Source organism: Anabas testudineus, chromosome 15 (assembly GCF_900324465.2).
Source record: "Anabas testudineus chromosome 15, fAnaTes1.2, whole genome shotgun sequence".
Classification (NCBI taxonomy): Eukaryota; Metazoa; Chordata; class Actinopteri; order Anabantiformes; family Anabantidae; genus Anabas; species Anabas testudineus.
The window spans coordinates 8921851-8948357 of NC_046624.1; the positions used below are offsets into that span (position 1 = coordinate 8921851).

The 26507-nt window shown below is 39.3% G+C and overlaps 1 protein-coding gene across 5 annotated transcripts in view; it reads right to left on the bottom strand.

The window, feature by feature from the left end:
* The window catches only part of adgrb3 (adhesion G protein-coupled receptor B3), a 101997-nt gene that overhangs the window by 38038 nt on the left and 37452 nt on the right, over nt 1-26507 (bottom strand). For 4 of the 5 annotated variants that reach the window (XM_026353769.1, XM_026353768.1, XM_026353771.1 and 1 more), the window contains exons 3-11: nt 20410-20520; nt 17746-17907; nt 12257-12421; nt 11460-11624; nt 9516-9680; nt 8989-9090; nt 4166-4272; nt 2889-3083; nt 1034-1102 (exon numbers count right to left, since the gene is read on the bottom strand). In XM_026353769.1, coding sequence (XP_026209554.1) covers nt 1034-1102; nt 2889-3083; nt 4166-4272; nt 8989-9090; nt 9516-9680; nt 11460-11624; nt 12257-12421; nt 17746-17907; nt 20410-20520 — 1241 coding nt within the window. The remainder of the gene's footprint in view (nt 1-1033; nt 1103-2888; nt 3084-4165; nt 4273-8988; nt 9091-9515; nt 9681-11459; nt 11625-12256; nt 12422-17745; nt 17908-20409; nt 20521-26507) is intronic. The other variant, XM_026353772.1, reaches the window with a different exon arrangement.

Sequence of the window (26507 nt, forward strand, 5' to 3'; positions counted from 1 at the left end):
CGTTCATTTGTGAGCACTTTCTCACCGACAACCTACCTTTGTGGCCTGCCAAACGAAAGCTGCAGCGAATAAACACCTAATTACTGCCTGTAGAGACAGCCAGGACTGGCACTTACAGCAAAGCTTGAACTGCCTGCATTCCCCTACCATCCGAGCAGAAGTCAGTCATGAGGAAATACAGACGAGGAAAGGATCTGACTGATTTTCAGACACCCCCTCAGTCATGTGTAAGTGCAGGTGATACCTAATTTAAGTCTCTGTGCCACTGAAGGTGACAACGGAGCACACGCCCTCCGCAGACTTGCAGTCATCACAGATGGTATCTCTGTCAGAGACTGGATGTGCGTGATTTCAGGGTTCAGGTTGTCTCAGACACTGGTGGCACTTTTGAAATGTGAGTTGCCACCTCTCAAGCTGATAGATGTGGCCAACAGAGGACATCGCCAGAAGCCAGTCTCCACGGATAAACACACTGTCGAGTTCTGTACTCAAATTTTGATCTGGAGCACATTACTGCAGCACTGCACTCTGTTGCCCACACACTTTAACTGGATGTTGAGGCTATGCTTTTTCATCGTGTTGTTACTCCTATGATGTCAGGGAAAGACAGACAGAGAATCTTGGCTGCTGTGATATAATCATTAAAATGTCTGAACTGTTTCTGTGATAACATTCAACATATGCAGTGGTCTAATCTAACACTGGTTGCCATGATCGGTATCAGGAAAACAATGTGTCTGCACAAGAAGTGAGTCCTGCAGTGTGGATGCTTGGACAGTCTCTGTGGCAGTGCTGCTGCCACCAAGTGGAGCTCCGAGGGACTGGCTTTCTAAATGAGGCCAGATGTCATCCCTACTCAATGACCTCTCACAGTGAAATGTATAAATATAACATTATCTCAATTCCAACCTAGCTTTTCTTTATTTGTGCTGTTTACACGGGGCAACTGCAAACAGGCTCTGAGTCCATTTGAGGCGCATAACATTCATGCAGAAACCTGAATTATTTACCAAGCGTGCCGCCACATCCTTACCTTTTGTGCATCCTCCCATTTCTCCTTATTTTCCTCGTCCAAGAGGTTGCTGATGATTTGAAAGAAGTTCTGTGGAGAGGATAAAAGGGAAAAAACATAACACCCACCCACACATACAAGAATTACAGACAGTGCGAGTACACTCTGCACTTAAAAAAGAATTGTAGGTAATATACTGACATTTTTGATCACAAGAAAATCAGAGACTTCTGTAAGGGAATAATAATTGTCCCTGCAAGGCTGAATTGCACTAGGAATTTTACCATGTAAAAAAAAAAAAAAAAAAAATGGAATTTGTGGATCAGCTCTGACAAATATACACCTTAAACCCCTGCAGCTTGCAGCAAACACTCAGTGCTGGAGGAGAGTAGCACAAGCTGCAATCATGAAAAAGATGAAAGGGAATGTTTGAGCAGCTGTGTGGATTGTCTTCTTCAGCAGCAGAGAGCAGGGGCTGCTTGGGGTGCATGCCTGCAGTAGTAAAAGGACCCCTGTCTGATCTTTAGCCTTGTTATTTCGTCTGGTCTACAGCGTGCCTGAGGGAGTGGCTCTCTCTCTTGACACAGGCTATCTTGTTTTCTACTTGAATGCTTATGCTCCCTCTGGTGGTAATGTGCCCACTTTAACACTGCATTAGCGCAAAGGCAACACAGAGGGGGTGGGCTGACTGACTGCTCTCCTGTCTGCCCACACGCACGCACGCAAGCACGCAAGCACGCAAAGCACACACACACGCACACACACACACACACACACACACACACACACACACACACACACACACACACACACACACACAATAGAGCTCTTGTAATAACCAGAGACATGACGCTTTTCTCATCTCACAGATTTCCTATTTTGGGAAATTGGCTGAATAGACCCTAAGTTTCCAATCCATGGGCAACATTTTAGGACTGTATTTCTGCAGAATATTGGAAGCAGATCATACACCTTACGTCCAGAAGATAACGCTGATAGACTGCAGAAAACTGAGGAAAAAGAGCATCTCTGACATTTAGTAGTCCAAATACCACCGCGCTTTGAAAGTGCATAATTAAGTGCGTTGAACGTTTTGGTGATTTAATTACCTACATCCTAACTCGATGTACAAGCTGTGTGCCAGTTAAGACCTATAATTCAAAAGTGAACTTATAATAGTGATGTGTGTCCAGTGTCTCGTCTTGTAAGTGCTGAAGGACTGCCTGTTTTTTTCCTTCCACTTCAAGGTAATATTTAGAGCTCTACGTAGAAGAAGAGCAACAAAACAAGCATAAAAAAAATAATCAATCCACATTAGAAACTCACAAAGAAACTATAAAAACTATAATAATTTAATTTTTTTGTTGACATAAATATAATAATTAAAAACGTGATGTGCTCTAAAACATGTCTCTCTAAAAACCTAGTGAGCCAATCACATGCCGAAGCCACATTTGCCTAGACAGACAGGCACAAAAATAGGCATGCGGCGCAACACAAAGATCACACAGACGCTCAAAAAGGGGTGCCTTTGAAAATGACACGACTCAGAGGACATAAATTATCTTTTGGTGATGGAGGTGGAGCTTTAGCTATAATCGCCATCATCCTATTGACATAAAGAGGATCAAGACTGCAGTCAACCTCAGCGTGATGAGATGAAACAGCTCAGGATGTGGAAGAGATCTCTCGATACAACAGAGCCATGGGGTGTGTTTGTCAGCCTTTGTGCTATTTTAGATGCTACAAAATCTCTTTCTTATATACAGTATTAACTGTTTATTTGAACAAGACAGATAAACATGCACGTCAGCATACAGTAGAATATGACGAGCATGCATGTCTGCGTGTTAAAATAAATCCAGTGTCCGCTTACTTGCACATCATCTGAAGATGGCTCGTAGCTGGCCCTCTTGAATGTCTCTGTCACGTTACGAAGAATCTCAACGGAAGACAGCAGGTCACCGGCGTAGAAGTTCCTCCTCTGGGTGAGGTCCAGCAGGTTTTTTGTCACCTGGGACATCCCATCCCCAGCCAGCGTCCTCTGCCCCTTGGCAAGGTGCCCCTGAACCTCCAAAAACAGGAGAAGACAGAACTTGGGGCATCGGTGTCCTCTGTAGGTTTTGCAAGATACACGCTAAACTACACATTTGGGGTAAATGGAGTGCAGAAAATCAGAAAGAAAGACTCCACTCTCCAAGGCCCTTTATGTGACACTTATATCTAAGCCGGGGCCAAAATATATTCTGCCTCGCAGATGTTTTGAAATGAGCCAATATGAATAAAAGAGTTAACTGGAGCAGAAGACACACATTTAGGCAGAAATTGCACAGTGAAATGACATTTCACATCATTGCACAGGGTTTATGTCCATAAATACACGTTCGCAGGTGTGGCTATATATGTGCTATCTCAGCTCTTCTGAATTATTTTATTTTTAACAGTGATGGAGGGTTACCAAATTTACCTATTCTAGCGGAAGCAACTGTTTCCAGGGTAAGGGCAAGCACGCTAAAGAAAACATTTGTTTAAAATAGTGCAATAAAATCTTCTCAGACTGGATTAAAACCGGATTTTAGGAGGATATCTCGTCATGTTATCACCGTCCATGACGAGAAAAAAAGGCAGAGAGATATTGAGTTCACAACAGTTCTTTGGTCGAAAAGAGGTATTTCTGTTAAATAGGAGATGGTTAACATTCTTAAGTTGTTGCCATGTTTCTACACCGTGCAGTGCTCGTTCTGATTGTGTTGTAATTCACAGATGCTATTTAAAAGGCAGTAAAGTGCCACTGAATTTTTTTATACTGCTTGTAAAAGTGCAACCTAAGTACAACATGCTTGTTAATTACGACATCCTGTTTTTTTTTTTACATGTTTGGGATGTTTGGGATTGTACAGTAGTATGTAAACAAAGACAACTATAGATTATAACATGCCAGAAAAACTAAATCAAACAGTTTAAGGACTTGAAGATGATCATTCATCACCAAGAGAAAAATGGCAGGATCCATATTTTAATTTGCTCCTCTATTGAAAGTGGTTAATCTTTGGCTACGGTATGATGAGGATGTGGGGAAGGGGAAACACTGGGGAGGTAATTTATGATGCACTGGAAACAGAGGCTGTGAGAGGGAGCTGACTTTGCACCTACTGATTGCTGCAAGTATCTGAATTCATTTGTTATGCATCGAGCATAGCTGGGCTGCTCCCAGAAGGCCATACCACGGTGATCCAAAGAGCAGCGTCGACTAGTGGTGCCTGTGGAGGGAAAGGAGCAAGGTAGGGGTGAGAAGGGAGTTGAGGATGCAGAGATAGAGAATGCAGAGGGGGGGGGGGGGGGGGGGGGGGGGGGGGGGTGCGAGGGATTAAGACCGAGGAAGAGGCAAAAGAAAGGCAGATGGAAGCAGTTGAGTGGAGAGAGTTGGGTACAGAGAGAGGGGAAGGACAAAAAACAAAAAAAGGAGAGAAAGAGAAATGTGAATTCTTCTAATGAGAAACTATTAAACTATCAAAATGTGATGTCACCCCAATACATTCTGCATTCAAGTTGATGCATATTACATAAAAAGTGTGAGGGCAGTTTGTGGAAGAACAATATGCAACCAGAGCTGCATTTCTATGTTTTAGCAGATCATGGTACGACTTTATATGCTGTTATTTATACACAGTTAAAAACTGTATGCGCTTTGTACTGTGTTAATACAACTTATAGTGGCCTATTCAGTCATCCTGCAGCTCAGCTTTGATAGGTGTCAGGCATTTAAACAGGGATCTCAAAATACCAGAACCACCCAATATCCACCCACATCTCCACACACACATCCTACACAAGGGTCCAACATCACACCTTCCCAGCCGACGACCTGTTGGAGTGCACTTCACACATCACCCCACCGCTTCAATACAGGTGCTTGACATCCCGAAGAAAACTCCCACAGTACAAAACATTTCCCACATCACACACAATCCCACCGCTATCTCTTGTTCATGCCTCTCTCGCTCTCTCTGTCTTTCACACGCTAACACACACAGACAGAGACAGATCAAAACCCCACCTCCCACGCCCACCTTCTCCACCGCTACTACCTGGTGATATGCACTGAACCCATGAGTGCACACAAAATATTGCTATATGCCGCGAGCATCCATGCAACACCACGAGACAGCCCAGAGGGCAGCAGGAGAGGCCCGCCGCTTTACACTGCACTGAGCATCTGTCTCCCCCCAAAGTGGCTTCGCCTGGACGATTGTAGTTACTTTCATATTCTGGACCCTTATCTCAAAGGGAGCCAGTACTGATAAAGAATATTTACGCATTTGTATTCAGTTGTGTTTCAGGTCAACACACTCTATATATTTTATGATGACTTGACACCTAGAAATTAAGGATTCACTTGAACGTTTTGTCAGTGGCATTCCTAAAGGTCACTGAAGCCTGAGAAAGAGAGAAAGAGAATTCAGAAAAACACACAAAGCAGAAAGAAGAGGTCACTGAAAATCCGCTTTAAAGTATGAAAATCAAATGACAGTTGAAAGATTAGTGTGAATCAACAGCTACAGAAAAAAATCAATGGATAAAGGATGTTTGAATTCTGGCCCTCTGATGACCTGTACTCTCTTTTATTTTAGTATTATACTGTATGATGCAGTTTTAATGTTAATTCAGCAGTACTGGAAGATACAACTTGCCCAAGGCCAAATTCCTTTTAATGAAATGCCCAGATCGGAGCTCACATTTCGTTTACACAACAGTTTTGAAGAGAAAAGTCGTGGTTTTAGAAAAAAATAAAACCTCACGGTTGTGGGTTATTAGCTGTATTAAAAAAAAAAAAAACAACAAAAACCTAATAACACACTTGCTGCAGTTTAATAATAAAACTGCTCATAACCCCTTTTTGAGTGCTCGTGAGATATGCATTACCGAGGTGGAAATGAGCAACACTAAAAAGAAGCTACACCTACACTAATTAAAGAGACGTGACATTCTTCCATTAATTATGTAAATTTAATGATTCTATTTAATTTTTTGGAATTCAACACATTATTCATTTTAGTTCTATATTGAGAAATATTTTCAGGTATTTAGTAGTAAATTCGTCTTGGCTTTGGTCAGACATGGAAACTCTTTGGGCTTTGACTGTGACTCTGCACCAATCTGCCATCAAGCCCTGTATCATCCGTGATCTATGTAGAGTCAAGTTGAGAATGAAATATAGGTCAGTGGAGAAGTGATTGATCAAACCAAGGCTGCGCTCTACTGAAGCACTGGCCGGTCGTTGTCCGGTTTTACAGCATCCACTGCTCTGGTGACATTAAGGAAAGCTATTCTATTCAAAAGATCCTCCCCAAGACATGGAGCCAAACAGCGTTTACTAAATGAGGGGGGAAAAATAAATAAATTATATAGGGAGGGTGTCTAATTTATTTACTAGAACACCACCATCTTTCTTTACATTAACCTGTGAAGAGTCTGTTTCATAGCTGTTGTTTTAATTGCTCCCTCTTCTAGTTAGGTGATTCGAACTTTCATTAATAATTATAAGAGATTGCAGCTTACATTAGGCGGGTTAATAACAGCACCTCAACTTTATATGCAAAACAGCTGCTGCGAAATAACTCCGAGTATGAGTGTAGTAACACAAACAAACGAAATCAATAAATTCAAATAGTAACAGTTTTACTACCCTTTATTATCATTATTATTATTATTATTATTATTATTATTATTATTATTATTATTATTATTATTATTATTAGAACTGAATTTATGTACATACTGTACTGTACTTTTTATTTTTGACAGTCATGCTGTGTTTTCGCTTTAGCTCCTCACAGACCCTAGAAGTCACCCAGTCTCCTCAGGAAAAAAAAAAAACTGCCATGTTAGACAGAAGGCTGCTGTAAGTGTACTTGATGTGTTTACCAATGTATGAACCTTTGTCTGAGTGATACAAAGCGAACAAATTCATCTGCTGTGTGTATGTATCCCTGCAACTTTTCCTCCCTTCTCGCCTCTGGTGGCGGTTGTCATCCGTGATGACCGAAGCACTGCTGACGCCCGTGCACTGGGTGCTGTTCCTATGATGACCTTGATGACGCCAGCGACTACGGCTGAGTAGGCGCTGATGCCCCTAACACATTTGGACACTTCACCCGAGCAGTCTTATTGCATTCATGTCACACATTTTGTTATGTTGCCTTGCCTGATCAATATTTCATCTTTGTTTGCCTGCTCTTGGCAGCCATATTTCTGTCTGCGCTGGAAGAACGAGGCTCTGTATGCGAATGGTCTGGTTTCTCTTCACATTGAGGGTTTTCCGTAGTTTGACCTTGATCTAATTACAGGTCAAAGGTTGGGAGGTGTTGTTTTCATTTATACTGTAGCTTAATAATGTGGGCTTTGTCAAACCTGCTGACACTGGAACTGTGATTAATTGCTTTACAAATAAACTTGAACTAACCTGAACTGTTGTCCATTGTGGTCTTTTTTTCCAGTGGTCAGTGCCAGCATTGACAGTGGGGATGCGCTACGCTACCTGTTTTTTTTTTTTTTTTCTTATCCCTTTATCATGATATTATGCAGGCATTAGAGGGCCGGCACAACATAATAATAATATGAGTCTACCGACAGCTGTTTCTTACTGTACACTGGCAGAATGTGTTAAACCTGCTGTACATTGATAAAACATATTAATAATAATAATAATAGAACAAAGCAGAAAGCAGCAGGACAACACATCCAAAGTCAGTTGCAGGTACTACACTACAAGTTATGTTCTTCATTAAGGAAATTATCATGTGAACTAATACTAACACGCCAGTCTTGCCACATTATGGAGCACAGTGTCTCACTAACTAACTGACCTGAGCACACATTTCAGTGTAGATACAACATCATCCTGCACAAAAAAAAAAAAAAAAAAAGTGAGCTGGAAATAGCTTCATAATGCCAAACTGTTATTAGCTATAAAACTAATGACAAGCTGGAAAGCTAATGTCATGCTACTAAATCTTACCCTGCGTAACTTTGCCGCAGGTAAGCCATCTGTGAATGACAGTGAGTTTGCTGCTGCTGCTGGTTCACCAGTAAGTCGATGCTGCGGTTGTGGAAGAGATGTCAATTCGTTATGCCGTACTGTTTAAAGTTTCACGACAGCTTACTGTGTCAAATCAACATGTAAACGTTGGCGCCCAACAACAAGCCACTGTTCTGCTGTCTGTTTGTTGGCAATTTGACCTTCAACAAGAACAGATCTTGAATCATAGCAGCTTTATCAGATGGCGCCTTTCTTTTTATCCGCTCCCTCTTTTCTTTTGTCTTCAAGATGTGAGCGTTAGTCTTGCCCTGTTAGAGAACTTGCATCCCCTTGCTCTAATGCTCTTTTTCTCTCTGTGCACATTTTTTTAAAGCTTCTGCTCAACGTCTGAAAAAGCAGACCTCGGTGTGCTTTTCTCCAGCAACGCTCTCGGAGTCACAGTTGCAATTTTTTTTTCTCTCTCGATTCAGTACACAAGCAAGGCGCTGACGGGTGTAGCCACGAGTTACATCACTGCGTGCGGAAACGAGATGAAGGGATATGTGCTTTCTCCTCAGATGTGGAAACCCAATTTGGGCACCAGACATGGTTTTATTAATATGATGTATTTTAGACACCATTCAAGTATCATGCAGGCAAGTCAGAAAGCATCTGCTGTACATATTCTCCACTAAAGGACAGATGACTATGGCAGGAATCTAGCATTATTATGAGTCAAATTAAGGTCAGTGACACATTGGTTTAGTTCAGCAAAAGACTGAATCTACATCATACATATTTAAATAAATTCCATCCCTATCTTGCCTTTTATTTGGAGCACAGTTGTTTTTATTTTACTACTATGAGCTGGATTATTCTACTGCTCTGCACACTGCTACACATAGAAATTGTCATGTAAAAAAAAAAAAGATAAAGGTTTGAGAAATCCTGCCATTACCTGTGGCATTGGGTGGGCATCTGTTAAAGGCCAGCTCTCCGGAAGGTGTCCGTCTCCACACCATTGACACTGCATAGTCCTCCCCACAAATTTCATACGGTGCTGGAGAGAAAAGTGGCACAAGTGTTATTACAAAAAGTGCAAAGAGCTTTTCAGTATTTTCAGTGTGATGCAACAACTTCTTGGTAGTGTGTAAAATATGAAAGATATGGAAATGTAGGAGATCAAAGCTGTTTATTGTTGGTGAAACTGAGAATACAGCACCATTTGAAGATTATAATAAACGTATATACTGCATATGCTTTAATCCCTCTATACGTCTGTCACTATTATTTTAGTTTTTAATATGTCCATTCTTATTATCCTTCACCTGCCTCCACCTATCTGCATCTCCTCTTCTCCATTCTGTTTTAACCGAGCTTATGTAAGGAGACATGCCATTCACTCGACAGAGATAATTATCTCACCACTTCTATTCAGATTCTCTGTGGGCACTCCGATTTAATCCTTTTTATCCCCTGGCTCACCTGGACAGCGTTGGTCACTGCACTTTCGGACTTCCTCTCCGTTGCCGTCACACTGCTGCCCGGTCACCGCTGCCCCCTGACACACCCGAGCTCGCCTCTGCCACCCGCCGTCGCATGACTTAGAGCAGCCGCTCCACGGACCCCAAGGATTCCACTGGCCATTAGCTAAAACAGAATCATTCCCAGTTAGAAACAGAGACTCCCAGTGGCATCCAGTATGCAGATAAGCCAACATATCAGCTGAGATGATACAACACTGTGAGATCTACATTTAAAACCGCTTTTAATTAGTGTTTGACATCTCAAATCTTATTTTTATTACATATATTTATCTGTGCTATCCATGCATTCAGTTTGTAGATGCAGGCCGTTCTCCTAAAAAGGAAAAGTATTTGAATAATCAGTACGATGTGTGTTTTATGGCTAGAAAAGCAGCTCGGAGTTGTGATTATTCACCTCATTTTGCCAATATTAAAACACATTTATGCTGAAGTTTCCAAAACCAGCAGCATGTTTTATGCCCTTGTAATGAACACTGTTAAATTGTGCATTAGACAAAAAAACAGATGCTCCCCTTCAGCGATGTAGTAAATCACATGCCCTTGTCTGAATGCAAAGGTACAACACCCTGTGAGCAGGAAAGCACGTTCCAATCTCATTTTAACCTCTATTTACCCCTTTCCTTCACACGTGCGGGGGTATTTCATGTCCTACAACTAACCTCTGTCAGGATTGCCTCCGTAAGAAAAAAAAAAGAAACACAATGACCTGTTGGCTAAAACTATCTGCAAGACATTGATCAAATCCCAGCAGATACCGAAGCCTCTGCTCCACATCGGAGCAGCTGATTCCTCAGACGGATGCATGCTCATGTGTTTCAAAGGGCTCATTGTGCCAGCAGTCCTGGAAAAATTCTTTCAATTTTCCAACACGTAACATTGATTCAAAACCCTGCACAAGCCTTTATTGCAGTTATTAGGCAGCATTTGGACTTTATTGTGTTTCGATTCATTTTTAGAGAATGCCTGTTGCCTTTTAGCAAACTAAAAAAAAAAATTTGACTATTTTTGAAAACATATTGTGTTGACTTTTAACATTTTATTTTTTTGTTCCACAAAGCAAAGTAATGCCTCTAGCAGCCTTGGACATTGTGCAGACTTGTTAAATGATGGCTTAGACTGTGTTATCTCACAAGTGTTTAGTCTCTCACCTTGGAAACAAACAAGAATTACTAAATAGGTAAGACTCATTAAACGGACAATTTGTAAAAACCAGCCTGTCACTGTGCGGCAAGCGACAGCATCTCCTGCTGCATTATTGTACATTCACAAGGTTTTACAGCTGTTTTAGTTGTCCAAGGCTGGTTACGCAACATATCCACTGTCTTTCAAAAATCTGGGATCTCTTTGCCACACACGTGCCAGAAAAATACAGAAAAAAAAAATGTTTTATGCTGCTGCTGCATTGAACATTGCATCAGGAGATTATAAGAGTGCTCAGGCCCTTCATATGATCAGACAATTCAAAGCCTGATGGAGACCACTAAGCTGACATCTTTGAGCCTCTAATACATCTATGATGTTGACAGACAGTTTGGACAGCTAACCCTGAATTATATGAAAAGCATACAGTATATCTAACTGGATTTTACAAATCCAATTGATGGAGCATGGTCTTACACATTATTCTTGATTCTTACAACACAGCTTTGATTCTTGCTCCAGAGCCTTACAATGCACAACAGAAAGAGGAAAAACGGCTCAACAAAATCAGACTCCGTAGTTAATCTAAAGTTGATAGTCATGATCATGGTACTCATAATTACAGTAATGATGATGACAATATGGGACAGGCTGCTTTTTGTCTCTCTTTTCCCTGTTTCAAATCATGATTTTGAATTTAGACATCAAAGCGGATACAGAATTAAGAGGCTCAGGATTTTACCTGTGCAGTCAGGATTATGGCACTCTCTGCTTTCTGCCCAGTGACCGCGACACTCAGATCCCCCATGGGCGGCCGCTGAGCACTGCCTGGTCCTCTGCTGAGTGCCATTGGCACAGGTCACCGAGCAATCGCTCCAAGAGCTCCACTCCTGCCACTGTCCGTCGACTGAGGCACCAACCACAACCCAACAAGCATGTCCCAAATGAAGGGAAAAAGAGGGCAGACAGAAATGGGAGGAGATATTCAGATCACTATTCTCTCTCAGATCGAAAGCCAACAAAACAGACATTAACTGGGAAAAGAAATCACATGACTACTTGTAGATTTTGGAGAATAGTACTACAACTAAAAATGTGCTAGTTTTTATTTTATTTTATTCTTTACAGCCAAAAGCAAAAGGAAAAAAAAAACATAAATGTATTTTTGGTATGTTCATACTAAACTGCCTTCCATTTTCCCTGTCTGGGCCCAGAGAGAGCATTTGGGATTGAGTGGTTTTCACTAGGTCTGTTACCACAGCAAAGCTAACATTTACTATGTGGAAAAACTCATCATCACTAATCTGCTTACCATTCACAAGCAATTCTGGGTAAGTGATTTTGACGTCAGTATTACAGTGCTGACTCTCGACAGGGTCTCCTAAACCGCATTATGTGTAAGCACTATTACTTTAAAGGCACCGCCAGGCCTGTATTCATTCAAATCTTTATTCACCTTTGCATATTAATTTCTGATTTAACCTTTCGGGATACAATTGTCAATATTGTTGTGTTTAATAGAGAGCAGATAAATGATACCTGGGCATAGGGCTATGTTGCAAAGCTTAGTCTGGGTCTCAGGTCCGTCACATGCCCTGCCTCCATGCTGGGGAGGAGAACACATCCTAGTCCTAGTGCGGTGCCCTCGGCCACATGTGAATGAGCACAGGCTCCACGGTGACCACTCCTCCCATACACCGTGTACTGCGGGCACAGAAAACGTGTCAGGCCTGATCAATGTCTCTGGCCCTGCTATGGCATAAACAAACCCATAATAAACTGCACTGATCCATAGATGAAATAAAACCAATCAAAAATAATTAACAACAGAACTAATGCAGATGAAACACGGAGCACACAGACAGTGTGGATTATACCCTTCAATCACCTCACTTATTGTTTTCATCGTGTGCACATTAATTATAAAGATAGCCCATTCACATTGCGTCATACAGAGGTAAAGGCATAGAATATGATAAAAACGTCAATCTTGCACAGGCAGTAGCACACGTCAAAACAGCAACACCCCACAGCGAGGGTGAGCAACAGCAGGTCTGTACAGTGTTACAGTTTGCTGAGTCTTATATAGTCTCAGATGACTGCAAATCTAATCGCAGCGGAACTTCAGGTTAATGCAGGCTGACAATGGTTCTGCAAATCTGTCCTTACACCAACACAGTAATCATCATTATGCACAAAGCGGACAGTGCATACACTGATTCCAGACATCTAAATAACTGGCCACGTTTTATTTTGTCAGGTAATTGGTAATGAAACGACCACCGAACCTTAATATCAGCTTAGACAGCCCAAATCCAAAAAGGAAATGATCAAAACAGAGGCTCCTTGGGGTGTTTTGTGCAGCGTTTCCTCCTCACATGTATATGCCTATATATGAGAAATGCCTGCTCAAATAATTTAAAGCCTAATTATTTTGTTGATTAAAATCCAACGTGGCATTATGTTATTTTTGGAAACTTGGGACATACTGCCAATATAATTTCCCCTACTGATATTTTACAACACTGCAGGTACCTCTCCAACACATTCATCCCTTAAATCTGAAGCTATTGATACATTTGTCATTTATCCTCATCTCAGTTGCTCATAAAAATACATTTTATGAATATTAAATGCAACTTTTGAGCAAGGTTTTTTTTTTTTTTTCTTTTTTCAAAACAATAGCTGGCAAAAGGCATCATTTTTCTTGCATCTCTGTTTGTGTGTGAGCTTAACTGGGTTCTGGTTGACAGATGGTGAGTCTTCATAGAACTGCAGAGAATATTTGCTATTGGCTCAAAGTTTACTTTGGAGAGGGAAATATGGAAATCTGAGAGGCAGACAGACGTAAGACACCTCCTGTCTTGTCTTGGCACTCTGCACTGTTCCTACAAATGCAAATGTACATAGTGATATAAAATGCTAAACACACTTCTTTCGAAATGTGCAGTTTAACCTCTGATATTAATTTCTGATGCAACTGCTGCCTTTTTGATCTCAGAGACAAAGAGTATTTACGGGCAGAAGTGAAGGCTCCAAATTTACCTTTGTAGGAATTGAAACTGTATCAACCTCACATTAGAAATATTTTTACTATGAGAATGACTGTGAAGGCACACAGGGAACTGCAGTAGGAATAAGAGGTCGATGTGGGTGTTGTAGTGGCTAAACTGTACATTTTCAGACGTTTCGAGACTAAGGCATAAAATAATGGACAAGTGGACAAGTGCACAGAGGGCTTTTATCATCTGTTGATTGCAAATGGGATTCGAGACCTTGGATATGTATGTCAGACTACTATGTCTGTGGGGGCCTGATGGTTGTTCTTCAGAGAGGTCACTATCCACAGCTTGTGTAGAGGCTTTAGGTTCCTGCAGTACAATAGTTAGATCTCAGGATCAGTTGTAGAGTAGTTGGATCTTTGGATCAAGTCGATGGTCCATTATGAAGCGAGCTACCGTCTGTCCCAGCCCCTGCCTCGAGGCACTGCTTTGATGCTCTTAGCTAAGTGTCCCATGGTGGCTGAAGCATTTACTTTGAAAATCTGAGTTCAAAGCAGGTAGTAACCACAGCTAGAAAATATGGAGTAGAATTGCACTTCTTTCTATGTGTGTTTTTTTTTTTTTTTTCTGAACTCTGGCCACAATTTACAGGGAGCAATCGTAGTGTGCTGCTAGAGGTGAAATTCTTGGACCAGCACAAAATGGTGGCCCAAGTAAACACAGTGGCCGAGAATGGTTTCATTCATTTGGGATAAGCTGGGATATAGTCGGCCTTCTTTTGATATTCCGGCGAGGTTTCACCTTTTTAATTTGTTAGGCTGCCTCTTCTGCTCAACTGTATTCAACATATGGTTTACAGAGCCATCTTTTTCTTTAAATATATTGTTTGAGTTGGCTATCACTGACAACACTATCTGCACGTCCACAAAGCTGCAACTTAGGGCTTTGGAATAGTACAATTGTTTTTTATTTTTGTACAATGCCAAGAAAAGATCAATGACAATTCCATCAGTAATCAAAACTGGTTTCAGAGTCCTTCAGACATAGGTTCAGGTGTCCTAATCAATTTGCTGTAAAATGCCAAACAGCAAGTTCTGACTCCACATATTAAATAAGCGCTTCTGTTATTGGGGACAAAGATGGAATCATGATCTTAACGATTTTCTTTTCGACTTGTAATTGTCTTTCTGCCAGGCTATAAGTGTTCAATGATTTACTTATAACTTATTCTAAATCTTTTCAGGAGTAACTCAAATTATGACATTTCAGATTTTGGTGTAAAAAGACGATGTCACCTCTCACTTTCTTTTTAAAATAATAATAAAAGACGTTTTAATGCCTAAGGTTTGACAGGTCTCAAAACTGTCAGCAAAGGCCATGACAACACCACAAGCAACAAATTTATCATGCTAATAATTAGCCACAATTCTGTAGGTGTGTCCTCCATGCCACCATCCTCCACAGGCATTAAACAAGAGACATACCTTTTCACTGTAGCGATACTTCTTTGAGTACAGTGAGTCAGCTTCTGCATTAATGTCCCATTGAGCAGCATGGTGTCCGCACATACTCGAGCAAGTAGGTATCTACACACCTTTGCAGGTTAAAGGAAGTAGTGGAAGTATTGAAGGAATATTTCATCCAGGTGCAAAACGTAATGTTATGACTTCCTCAAGGACTGTCCGGTAGCACAGAGATTAATAAAAGTAATGAATGTGGGTCATTAAACAGACCATAGTTAATTCAGAGTAGTAGCAGTAGTAGCTCAAATATAATGGAAATATAAAATAACCCCATCCCTTAGCATAATTGTTGTTGTGTTGTTTGACAAAAACTGCTTTTGAAAGTTTTACACCAATCCCGAGATGGAATATACAATAAACATATCTGTTTTATTCCTGGTTTTGCTAGATATGTCATAAATAAAGTAAATAAATAAAGTAAAGAGAGAGTTAGACTGATATATTAAGAGATGGGGGAGGTCTAACTCACTTTTCCAACAGAACACTAATGCTGATACTGAGCTCATCATGCTTTGTGCAACAGTTTCACAACTTCATTTTAATTCTGTTTTGGCTTCAGATGTTGGCACTGAATGTAAATCATGTGCTGGCCAAATAAAAAAATATTAACATGATATTAATAGATTTTTTTTAGCGACTAGGCTGTTTGTGCTCAGAATAAGTGCACTACAAAAGGAAAAAATAAAAACTAAGAGTCATATTTCACAAAACAGAAGTGTATCCTGGCAGGTTCATTACATTGGATGAACGGCATCACAACTTGTATGGAGTTTCTAACAGCATGTCTGATCTGCATCACTGAAACCACTGTTCGGAGATGATGTGGATTTTTCATTGATGGCAACTTTAAGGTGAGGTTCCTTTCAGACTGCAGTGGTGTGTCTTTAGTTTAAGCATACTCCCTTTTGGAAACATCCTTTTGCATTATCATAATGCAGTTTGAAGAAAGCAGATCGATCTGTCTGCCTCGCAGAATATTTCATATAAAGCCTCTTTCATGTGGCACTATGCCAGGTGGGATTTTTCTGTACCAGTTTTCTACTGTAGCTGAATATGTAGCTAAGTAAGGTTAATGGTGGAGTATCTGAGCTGCATTTTTTGGGATGATTTAACAAAACTAACGGTGCTAGGTTGTTAATACAAGTAAGTGTGGAGGTATTACAGGCACTGCAATGTAACAGCATAGTACTGAAGTATATTATCTATTGGAAAAAAACACACAACAGTAAAATAAATTAGTAATGAAGATATTTTAGATATTAAAAAGACTCATCTTTACTTTCCCTTCTTATCTTCTCTAAAAATACTTACTCTTGTGAGAAAAGTCAAAATTACTTTAGCATTCTCATGGCCCAGTTATTTTGTGATAAGTGTTTCTGCTTTATTACATGACATAAAGTTCCACAATTAGCCACGAGCAAACACGTAACGCCTGCAGGTCTTGAGATAAATCAAGAACAATAATGAATTCACTTGGGCAGCTCTGTAAGTTGTGCTTCCAAATTAACAATAATTCTTCATAGAAATGAATGCATATACCTGGAATTGGGCTGTGTGGCATTATTTTTCTTAAGAAATAAAAATTGTGACACTGTCTGCGCTCAATATTAATGGCCAGAGAGAAGTCACACCAAGACTTGTATTTAGACAACTGTTCATTTTTAAATGAGTCATTCTCTTTCGAGCTCTCGGCGTACGTGCACGGTAAGAGAATACCCCTAATGAAATCTGCAAACTTCCCACTTACACATGCCACATCTAAAGATGAAGTGCAGCACATCATACATCAGACTGTCAGAGGATGCAGGTTGCGGTGTTTTTGATCAGTCATAATTACTTAATAGTTTCAGATGCTGCCTCAGAAGCACTACACAGCGCTATCAAATGTCCTCTAATAAACATATTACTAGAGCGACATATTTGTCTATGTAAACAATACCAAAACGGATAACAGTGACTTGTTTAGAACGGCCACGCAGTCCTACCAGATGCACACAAACAAACAGCAACGCACTGCAATCCCCAGTCAGAAGAGCATCTGATGCCGATACCTGACTACCAGTGACTCATTCGCCATGCCATCATGTGTTGAGGAAGAAATGCCTTACAGCGTGTTTGAAGAAATGATGCCAAGCTATTTTAAAATGCACGGCTGACCTTCAAGGAAATGAAGCTGACGACATATCAGTATCTACTGCTCCCCAAGCTCCATGCAGAACCACGTCATTAAACCAATTCAATGCTGATGAATTGCCTTACAGTTATGTGAAATGGAAAACACAAAGTGATCATGATCAAAAAAACAAACAAACAAACAAAAAAAAAACACATTCACAAAATAACATCAAAGAAAGAAAACATCAGATTAATAATCTGCAATTAATAAAGAAATACATCCTTAAATATACACATTGAGAATCTTGTTAATACACAACAACACATTTGCTCCCATATACAACAATGAGAAAAACATTCATATTCAAGAATCTGCGACTAACACTACCTGGACAAGGGGCAGTGTTATTGCAAACCCTTGATTCTCTTAAAGGGCCGCTGCAGTGTGTTCCGTATGGTGAGACACATGTTCTTGTTCGCACCTGCGACCCTTGACCGCATGTTACAGAGCATGAGCTCCACTGGGACCACTCCTCTGCACCTGATTCACCTGTGTGGGAGAAGGGTGACACTAGTTAAATGCAGCAATATGGTCCTAGGCAGGGCTAATGGGGCAGGGTGGGGCAGAGTGGGCTGGGTTGTGTAAAACTTTGAGGTGAGGCGGGGCTTTGAGGATCTACAAGAACACTATAGTACAGTCTATGCTACCTTTATGTGATCTTTGATAAACTGCTGGTTAGTATTTTCCTTTGTAGGCAGCACAGTAAAGTGTTTTGTGTCCACAATCACAGGGAGTAGTTGCATTAGATGGGGCCTTTCTAGTATAAGACAGGTGCGTGAATTAATCAGCCTTTTAACAACAAATTGGAAGGGGCATTTATACAAAGATCACAGAGAAGGCGTAGCTGTGATTATACAAATCGACAGCAGACATAGAGTAGAGGGTTTCAAGTGTGTCACTTCACCTTTACAAAATACTTCATGCATTTCAGTGAAACCTACGTATATGTTTAAATAAAGTGACAAAATCAGCATAAACAAAAAAAGAAATTGTAAGTAAATGGTGACATGCAAGAAGGACGACATCTGAGAAAATAAAATGGAATTTATTGGATGTTAGTTCAGAAACAGGTCTGGGTTATGGATTCCCTTGCACTGCAGCAAACTATCTAGTTTCCTTGACAACAGTGGAGCAAATTCTGTGTTTTAGATGGTGGCTTCAAATAATTTTTTAAATTCATCTTAAATGTTAACTCCCAGGGGTAGGGGAAATGAGGAAGTTAGTGGATTGCATTTAGCAGATCACTGTCATTTTCTCACGTGTGAGTGTGGCTCAAAGCAGACTGTTTTCAATGTATTCAATTTTTCAATTTTGCCCAGAAGAAAATGTAACAGGTTGTATTTTAGCCACAGAATGAAAATGGATTTGATTTCTATGGTCCAGCTACATTGAGCCTACATTGAGGTTTAGGCAAGCAGCCTTTAAAGATATTTAACTCATGCAGACATATTGCGGTTACATAATTATATAAATCAGAATAGTAAGGAAAAGGACCATCGCTGTTAGACTCATGTCAAGATGTCTTTTGAGTTAAGTAAAAAAAGAATAGCACTGAGCCTTTCAATCCTCATGGTCCATTAGGGACAAATATCTATGAAATGCTAAATAAAACTGTGTGTTAAGATGAGGCAGTGGGGTGATCTCCAATGCTATGATAGCCTAAATGAAAAAAAAGAAAAAAAGAGAACAAATTATTTGGTGACAGGTGAGCGGACAATCGAATCCCTACATCAGAGTAGTCACCGAATAATTGATGTTTGATTATGTTAAACCCTCAGGTGAAGTATTTTCTTTGAGGCTTTTTTACATTAGAAGAATAATTTAATGCAATTGCAGCTCTGAATACATTTATGTCACTGGAAGTCGTCAAATCGTATTAGAATTTTCAGCACAATAGGCTTTAATGTAGTTTCTCAGCATGTATCAAGGACACATAGATTGAGCCAAATAGGGAGCTAAACCCTGCCCTTAATTTTGCAGATCATAAAATAGACTGAAAGGTGGATCAATTTGTTAAATGAGGCAGTACAGGGACAGTAAATTGTGTGAGAATGTGAAACAGAAAAGCACAGCGATGTGACTCGACAGGGAAACAACATACCTAAAGTACAGCGTGTTTAAATGGGTGAGGTGTTAATGATTACATGTTAGTGTGTATGCAAGGTGGGTTGCAAATTAAAATGATAATGAAGAGAGTCCTTTAAACAATGACAGCACTTTAAATGGAACAACACATGAAAAAAAATTAAAACATTTACCAAAAAATCAAAATAAATAATAAGAAAAAAACATCTTAATGGAAGCTAAATCTAAACCCACCCACTGAAACAAAGTGTTTTGTCTAAATAGAATAAATAACTAGAATAAACAGGTATCTAAATAGTATCTAAGGGTTTGTTTAAATGTTGCTGTCAATTACTGCAGCACACTTCTGATTTTCTTAAAAATGCTAAGGTGGTAAGTTGTGAATGTCATAACGAACTGAGATAATTTCAACTTTTTTAATTTAATTGATGCTACACTTGATTAAGCCACATAGCTTCATTTTTATCTCTAAGGGCAGCATCTATCAGTTCAACTTTTTGCCAAGTATGTGTTTCATATTTGGCTGAAGGGGTGGGTTTTTTATCGAATGACATTTAATTTATCACGCCTTGGAGGAAATGATTAACTACATCAGGGCCTTAGCTTTAAACTGCTGTTTAATTAATGTTCTATGAATATACTGCATGAGTAATCCACTTGCCAACTCACTATGAGACAATAAAACAAACAGACCCACAAAACCCAATTATACACTATATTCAAAGTAAATACTCAGAGAAATGGGAAATTTATCTTCCTACTTGATATGTAGCAATAGAGAATGCATAGGAAAAAATAATAATGCAAAACATTTCCACTTAAAAGGTGCAGTACAAGAGAGAGCATGCATGATGAAATTAAGTTTAGTTAACAAAATAAAGTAAAGAAACATAACTATTGTATTACCAGTTTGTGCCATAAATTTAGCAGATTCAGCTTGCTCCTGCAGGGCCTTTGTGTCATGAACTGATCTTGGCCGCTGACTTTTTACTGTATGCTCTCCGATCATTCCATATTCTATGGGACAAAATAGAGTTCATATGAAAGCTAGGCTTAAACAGGATCTGAGAAGAAAAGCTTATTACATACTGTTTTTCAGGATGTTCGAAGCAACTGCAGTACATGGCTAGAAACAAAGACCACACACGTTTGTTTGTATTTAATTTCTTCTTTACTCTAGTGCATAGAACAATGCAACGAATTTATAAGGGTGAGTTGGAAGTATTAATTGAGCTTGGAACACAGTGTAGACACATAGCAGACATGCAAATAAACTCACATTTGTTTTTTTTTTTGTTTGTTTTTTGTTTTCTTTAAGACTCTAACACTTCAGCAGACCAGATCCCTCCCGCCAAACCCTCCTGTGCACCCCGGAAAACAAAACAAAACGAAATGAAAGTAAAAATGTGTAAGCCATCAGAAAGCCACAGAGGAGGGGGGGGAGGGGGACATAACATGCTATTGATCCACATCTTCCTCAACAGTTTGTCATCGTCGTGCTCTTTCTTGTTTGGTTGACCCAGTCTAAAATATCGAGGAACCTTTTATAGAATTAGACAAATGTATTTTGAGCTGTATTTATTACAATGCGTGACTTCTTTGTAGCCCATAAAGGGACAAAGAGACAATGAGTACAATGTTCTGAGCCACACTGAGAAAAGTCATGCTAGCCATGTTGCCTTCACGAAACGATTTGCATCAGCTGTTATAAGTAAAAGCAACACACTGTAAAACAAAGTTACTATTTTGACTTACTTAAATAGCTCATGCAAATTACTGTATAACTCTAGTTTTAATTCAAAACTAGCATTACTTTTTACAGTGTGGTCCTAATGAGGTGATTATATCATTTGCAAATAGGCAATGCAGGTGAGGCGTCAACAACAAATTCACAAATAGCTTATGTTAGTACAGTAGACAATACAATGCATCAGCCATTGATAGGGAGGAAGTTCAATTCATCACTTGTGTGCTATAGTTTGCGGCCTCAGTTTCCTGTGTTCAGTTCCCTACAACAGACTGTAAGCTTAGAGAAGTGACCTCCCTCGCAGTGAGGCCTCGAGGAGGAAATCTGTCATCTCATCTGATCATGTTCCACTGAAAGCTAAAATTTGATGACTAATTATATGGCAAATCGCTTGGCTACCAAAAAAGACAGCTGTTTGATCCGCGCATCAGACTGTTGGCATTAACTAAATCAGATCAACAAACATGTTCCATGATTAGACAAAGGAAAATACAGTGGCAAGAAAAAGTATGTGAACCTTTTGGAATTTCATGGTTTTCTGTTTCAATTTTCCACAAAAGGTGAAATGATCTTAGTCTAAGTCAAGAGTATTAATAAATATAATGTGCCTAAATATTATTATATAATAACATAAAACAATTTCTGGTCTTTCATGTCTTCATTGAAAATAACCATAAAAACCTCATAGTGCTAGTGCTAAAAAGTATGTGAAACCCTGGAATTAATTACTGGTTGCTCTCACTTGGCCACTCCAGAAGGTGGATTTTGTTTCTCTGAGGCCATTCTGTTGGTGGTTTTGTGTCATTTTCATTGTTTTCATTGTTTTATCAGCCCACAAAACATTTTGCCAATACTGCTGTGTAGTGTCAAAGTGCTCTTTTGCAGACTTAACGTGCAGCAATGCTCATTTTAGTAAGCAGCAGCTTCCTTTGTAGTGTTCTGCCACAGACACCCTGCTAGTTCAATGTTTTACCTACTATAGGCTCATGAACACGGATGTTAGCCAGTTCCAATTATGCCTTCAAATCTTTGGCTGTCACTCTGGGTTGTTTCTTTACCTCATTGATGAGTTTTTCAGAAGTCTTTGACATGACTTTCTAACCCTTTCCAGCTTCATGTAAATCAACAATCCTTGATCGTGGATCCTCTGAAATCTCCTTTTGGTGAGGCATGGCTTACATAAGTGTATTCTTCTTGTGGAGAGCAAACTCGAAACATTAGAGTATTTTCTGTAAGTTGAAGTATCTGTAGTCCACATCATCAAACTAATTTTCTTAACAAGACTCTAGGTATGATAACACCTAACTGTAGATAGCTTTATTGTGCCCATTATTCTAAGGGTTCCAAGGCTGAAATATCTGAATTTCTTAATCATATTTGTTAATACTCTTGACTTAGATAAAGATCAGATCATGTATTACAACAATTTTATGCAGAAAACCACAAAACTCTTAAAGGTTCACATATTTTTCCTGCCACTGGACAAAAAAGAGACTCTAGGTTTTCAGCTACATTTGAACAATATTCCTTCCCAGTACAGCATCAGGAAAACTGTGCTTGTGTTTGCATAGATTAATTGGAATATTAAGAAGGTTTAATAAAAGGATAGAAAGCCGCCAGGTAGAAACAAACATTGCAGCCCTTTGATGCTGATTGGAATCTTCAGAACCATGACTGCACAAAGTAATAAGCTTCAGAAGCATGTTCAAAGGTCTTTTCTGTATGATTTAATCTTGTCCACATCTGTTTTGCTCAAATTAAGCAGAATGCACAATATGAACTCTGTGCGGACAAAAAAAAAAAAAAAAAAGAAATGCACTGATGGTTGGACAAACAGTGGGAAGTTGATCTGATGTTTGGTCAGGCCAGCTACTGTAGGTGCTTTGACACGTTATGTCTTTATTGTGTTGTATACTCTACCCTGTGGTGTCTTGGATCATGAACCAATTCTCCATTTGGCAGAATAAAAGTGCTGTCTGATTTAGTCAGCTTGAGCGTCTGCTACTTTGCAGAAAATCATACAAAAAAGCAGGGCATGCGGCTTTTTAAATGAATTTATCCTGATGAAACTAAACACTTAAAGCTAAAAGACGACGAATGGAAGCATATTCGTTCCACTTTGTTCAGTGGAACTGGATGAATAAGGACAAGGCCCCTACAAAATTACGCAGCTTCCTTTAATGCTTTTAAGAGAAATATGTGCAAGTCATTATAGACACATAGCAAACATGTTAAAAACTGTGTGTTATTTTCAGTGTATCCTATTGTCTTTGTTTTATGTAAAAAAAAACTGTTAGGTGTGAGGTAGGACATGCTGCACAGTTCCACAATATACTGTATAGTGTGAACACTAATCATCATAATGGGCTTCACAACTCAGTCATACTGTTTGAAAATGATTAGTCTCTGCAAAACACTGATCAATTCAGCCTATTAAACAGTGATATTAGCCCTGCAGCCAGTCACACCTAATCTAATGCAGTTCTCAGAAGATGGCGAAGAACAGTACAACAAAAGCATTGCAACATGAAAAAAAGCATGATGTCAGTAAGGTACTTAGATGACAAACAGTCATTTTAGAGGACGTACCGTATGAATCGAACTTAACATGTTTTTAAATAGAAAGGTTTTTATCACAGATTCATTACTTCACAATAGATGTTCAAGTAATCGTATCTAGATCAGTCTTTTTAAAGCTCAACCTGTTGGTATACAAATGAGAACTAATTCATTAGGCACATAAGAAGTCTCACTTTTAAGTGTGTAAGACTATTATCTTTTGATGCCACAAAGCTAAGATTTTAATCCTAATGTTGTGTTTAAGAGAGCCCGAGGTAAAATGAAAAAGAGCAGGATATCAAAAAAAAAAAAAAAAAAAAAGTACGAAGAAATAAGCACAAGAGTTTAAATGAACTACACGGATTGTATTCACGCCCATGGCTAAATGACAGTACACGCAAGAGACAAACCAGAATTTTAATAACTAGAGGGACAGGCTGTTGTCATTTGTCAAAACAGCCCAAAACAATGTGTCTTCACTGGATTGTGAGGCAGAAAACCCAGATGAGGCATTTAGCATGTCATTACTTAGAAACATTTTGTCAGTTTGAGACAGCACACTTTTGAAGTTGTGGAGGAATTTTCCGAACTTTTAATGTGTGTGTTTTCAGGAAAATTATGTTTAATATTTATGAGGTCTTTGTCCTTCAGTCAGGACCAAAGAGAATACTTCTTATTGATACCCATCAGTCATCAGGCTTCAAAAAGAAAGGAGAGACAATGCCATTCAGAAATATTCATCACAGTTAGCTTTCATGACTTTTGTGCAATGTGTGATTCATTCACTGGGTTTTGCATGCACATCACCTTGATGACGTAAGTCACTCACAAAGCATGCACTTTTGGGCTCAGAATTATAAATTACATTTCTACAGGTGTTAAAGTGACCATTACATTGCCCCGACTGACATAATTGCTTTTCATAAATATCCAAAATACTGTGGGGCATTAGATACATCAGTGTAAAATAGATGAATTAGATGACCTTGGCAAACAGATTAGCAATAACCACTTTTCCTTCTACAGGAAAAACCAGACAGGTCAAAAGCATGCAGTGTTTTTCTCATTCAACTAAAGAAATCTGAAAGAATTAGCTTCCAAAACACAGTTTCATATCTCTTAATTAGCTGTTACATTAAATACATGAAATTTGTAACTGAAAGAACATCAGCATTAAAAATGTATATAGAGCTGCATTATGGGCCGGTGTATGTAGCAGAGCGTGCACAGTCTCAACTGAGCAAAACTGAGGCTAAAGGCCATCATTAACATCCTAACCTGTCATCACACCTCGATAAAACTGTTGTCTTCTTCTAAATAGATGTGGTGGAAATAGAGAGGTGGAAATTCCAGGTCAAATAACTTGTATTTAGTTTAAATTACAATTTTACAATACAATTTTTATTTAATACCTCGCCTCACCTTTTATAGACTCATCCAAGCAATATATTTTTAGAATATTTGAGATGTAGACATCCGTGCGTAACAATTATGCTGTATCATACCAGTTACTTGATATCAATTACTTGATATGATACAACATCAATTACTTGTTCCTGTGGGACTATAGTAGCATCATTTCTCAGAAGTTTAGTTGTCAGCAGTTTCCCTGATCTTTTTTGTAACTCACTGAAAATCCATGAGAAGCATAAACAAAAGATTAGTTTCTCATGATGCCTTGAAACATAATTTTTGACATCCTGGAAACCTCTCATATATTAACAACTTCCTAAATAAAAATCGAGGATGTGGAAAAAACTATTCAGTTATCTGAGGCACACACGCATAGCCAAATTAATGCGTACGCCATTTTCCCGTTTATCGTGTTTTAAATTTTTAAAGTTAGTAATCTGCTAAAGGAAGAAACACAATTAGAACTCTATTCAGTAACAGTTTGCAACGTCAAACCTGCAATTACGTTCAGTGAGTGCAAAAAAAAAAAAAAAAACCATCTTTTTCAAGATGTCAGCAAAGACCGTTTTCTGCAACCATGCTGTGCCATCAGTTTAGAATGGCAGCCATTTTGCCTGCTTGTCAGGGATTATCAACAAATCAGGTAAGCAATAAAGAGGCACAAAATATAATTAGACTTTTGAGCAAAAATACCTCTTCAGCTTTAAAAAGGCTGCAGTGATTGGGTGACTAGTCTTGTTGATCTTACTGTGAGATATGCCTGACCGCCTTTAAAAAAGAAAAGGAAAATAACTCTTGTTTCAATCAGCTTTGGAAGCTGGTCTCCAGGGGTGCATCTGTTAGCACAGCCAGCACTGCATGAGGAAACAGAAACAGACGTGGCAGCTGTGGAGGAGCCAAAACAATGAAAATCTTTGGCCAAAATGTCTGCTCAATTTTCTACTGGCTATGCCGGCGCGGCAACCTCGTCACCACTGGGATGTCACCTCGGCAGGTGACAATATATAAAGGTTAGAACAGTTGTGTTACTATGTATGTGCTGAGGCCCACACGGGCTTTCATCACTATGTCAATCGTGTGCAAACATGGATAGTGCTGGACAGTATGTTCCCATTCAAGCCACAACTATTTAAGAAAGTCTGATTTTGTGAGTTTTCCTGACCCATAGTAGCATATTGAAGCTTTCAAGCTTAATTAGTAGACATATTTACAAAGGTATGCACAACTGATTTAATTATTGTTCTGCTACTAAATACTTGCAGTACATATCAGAAACAACAAGACT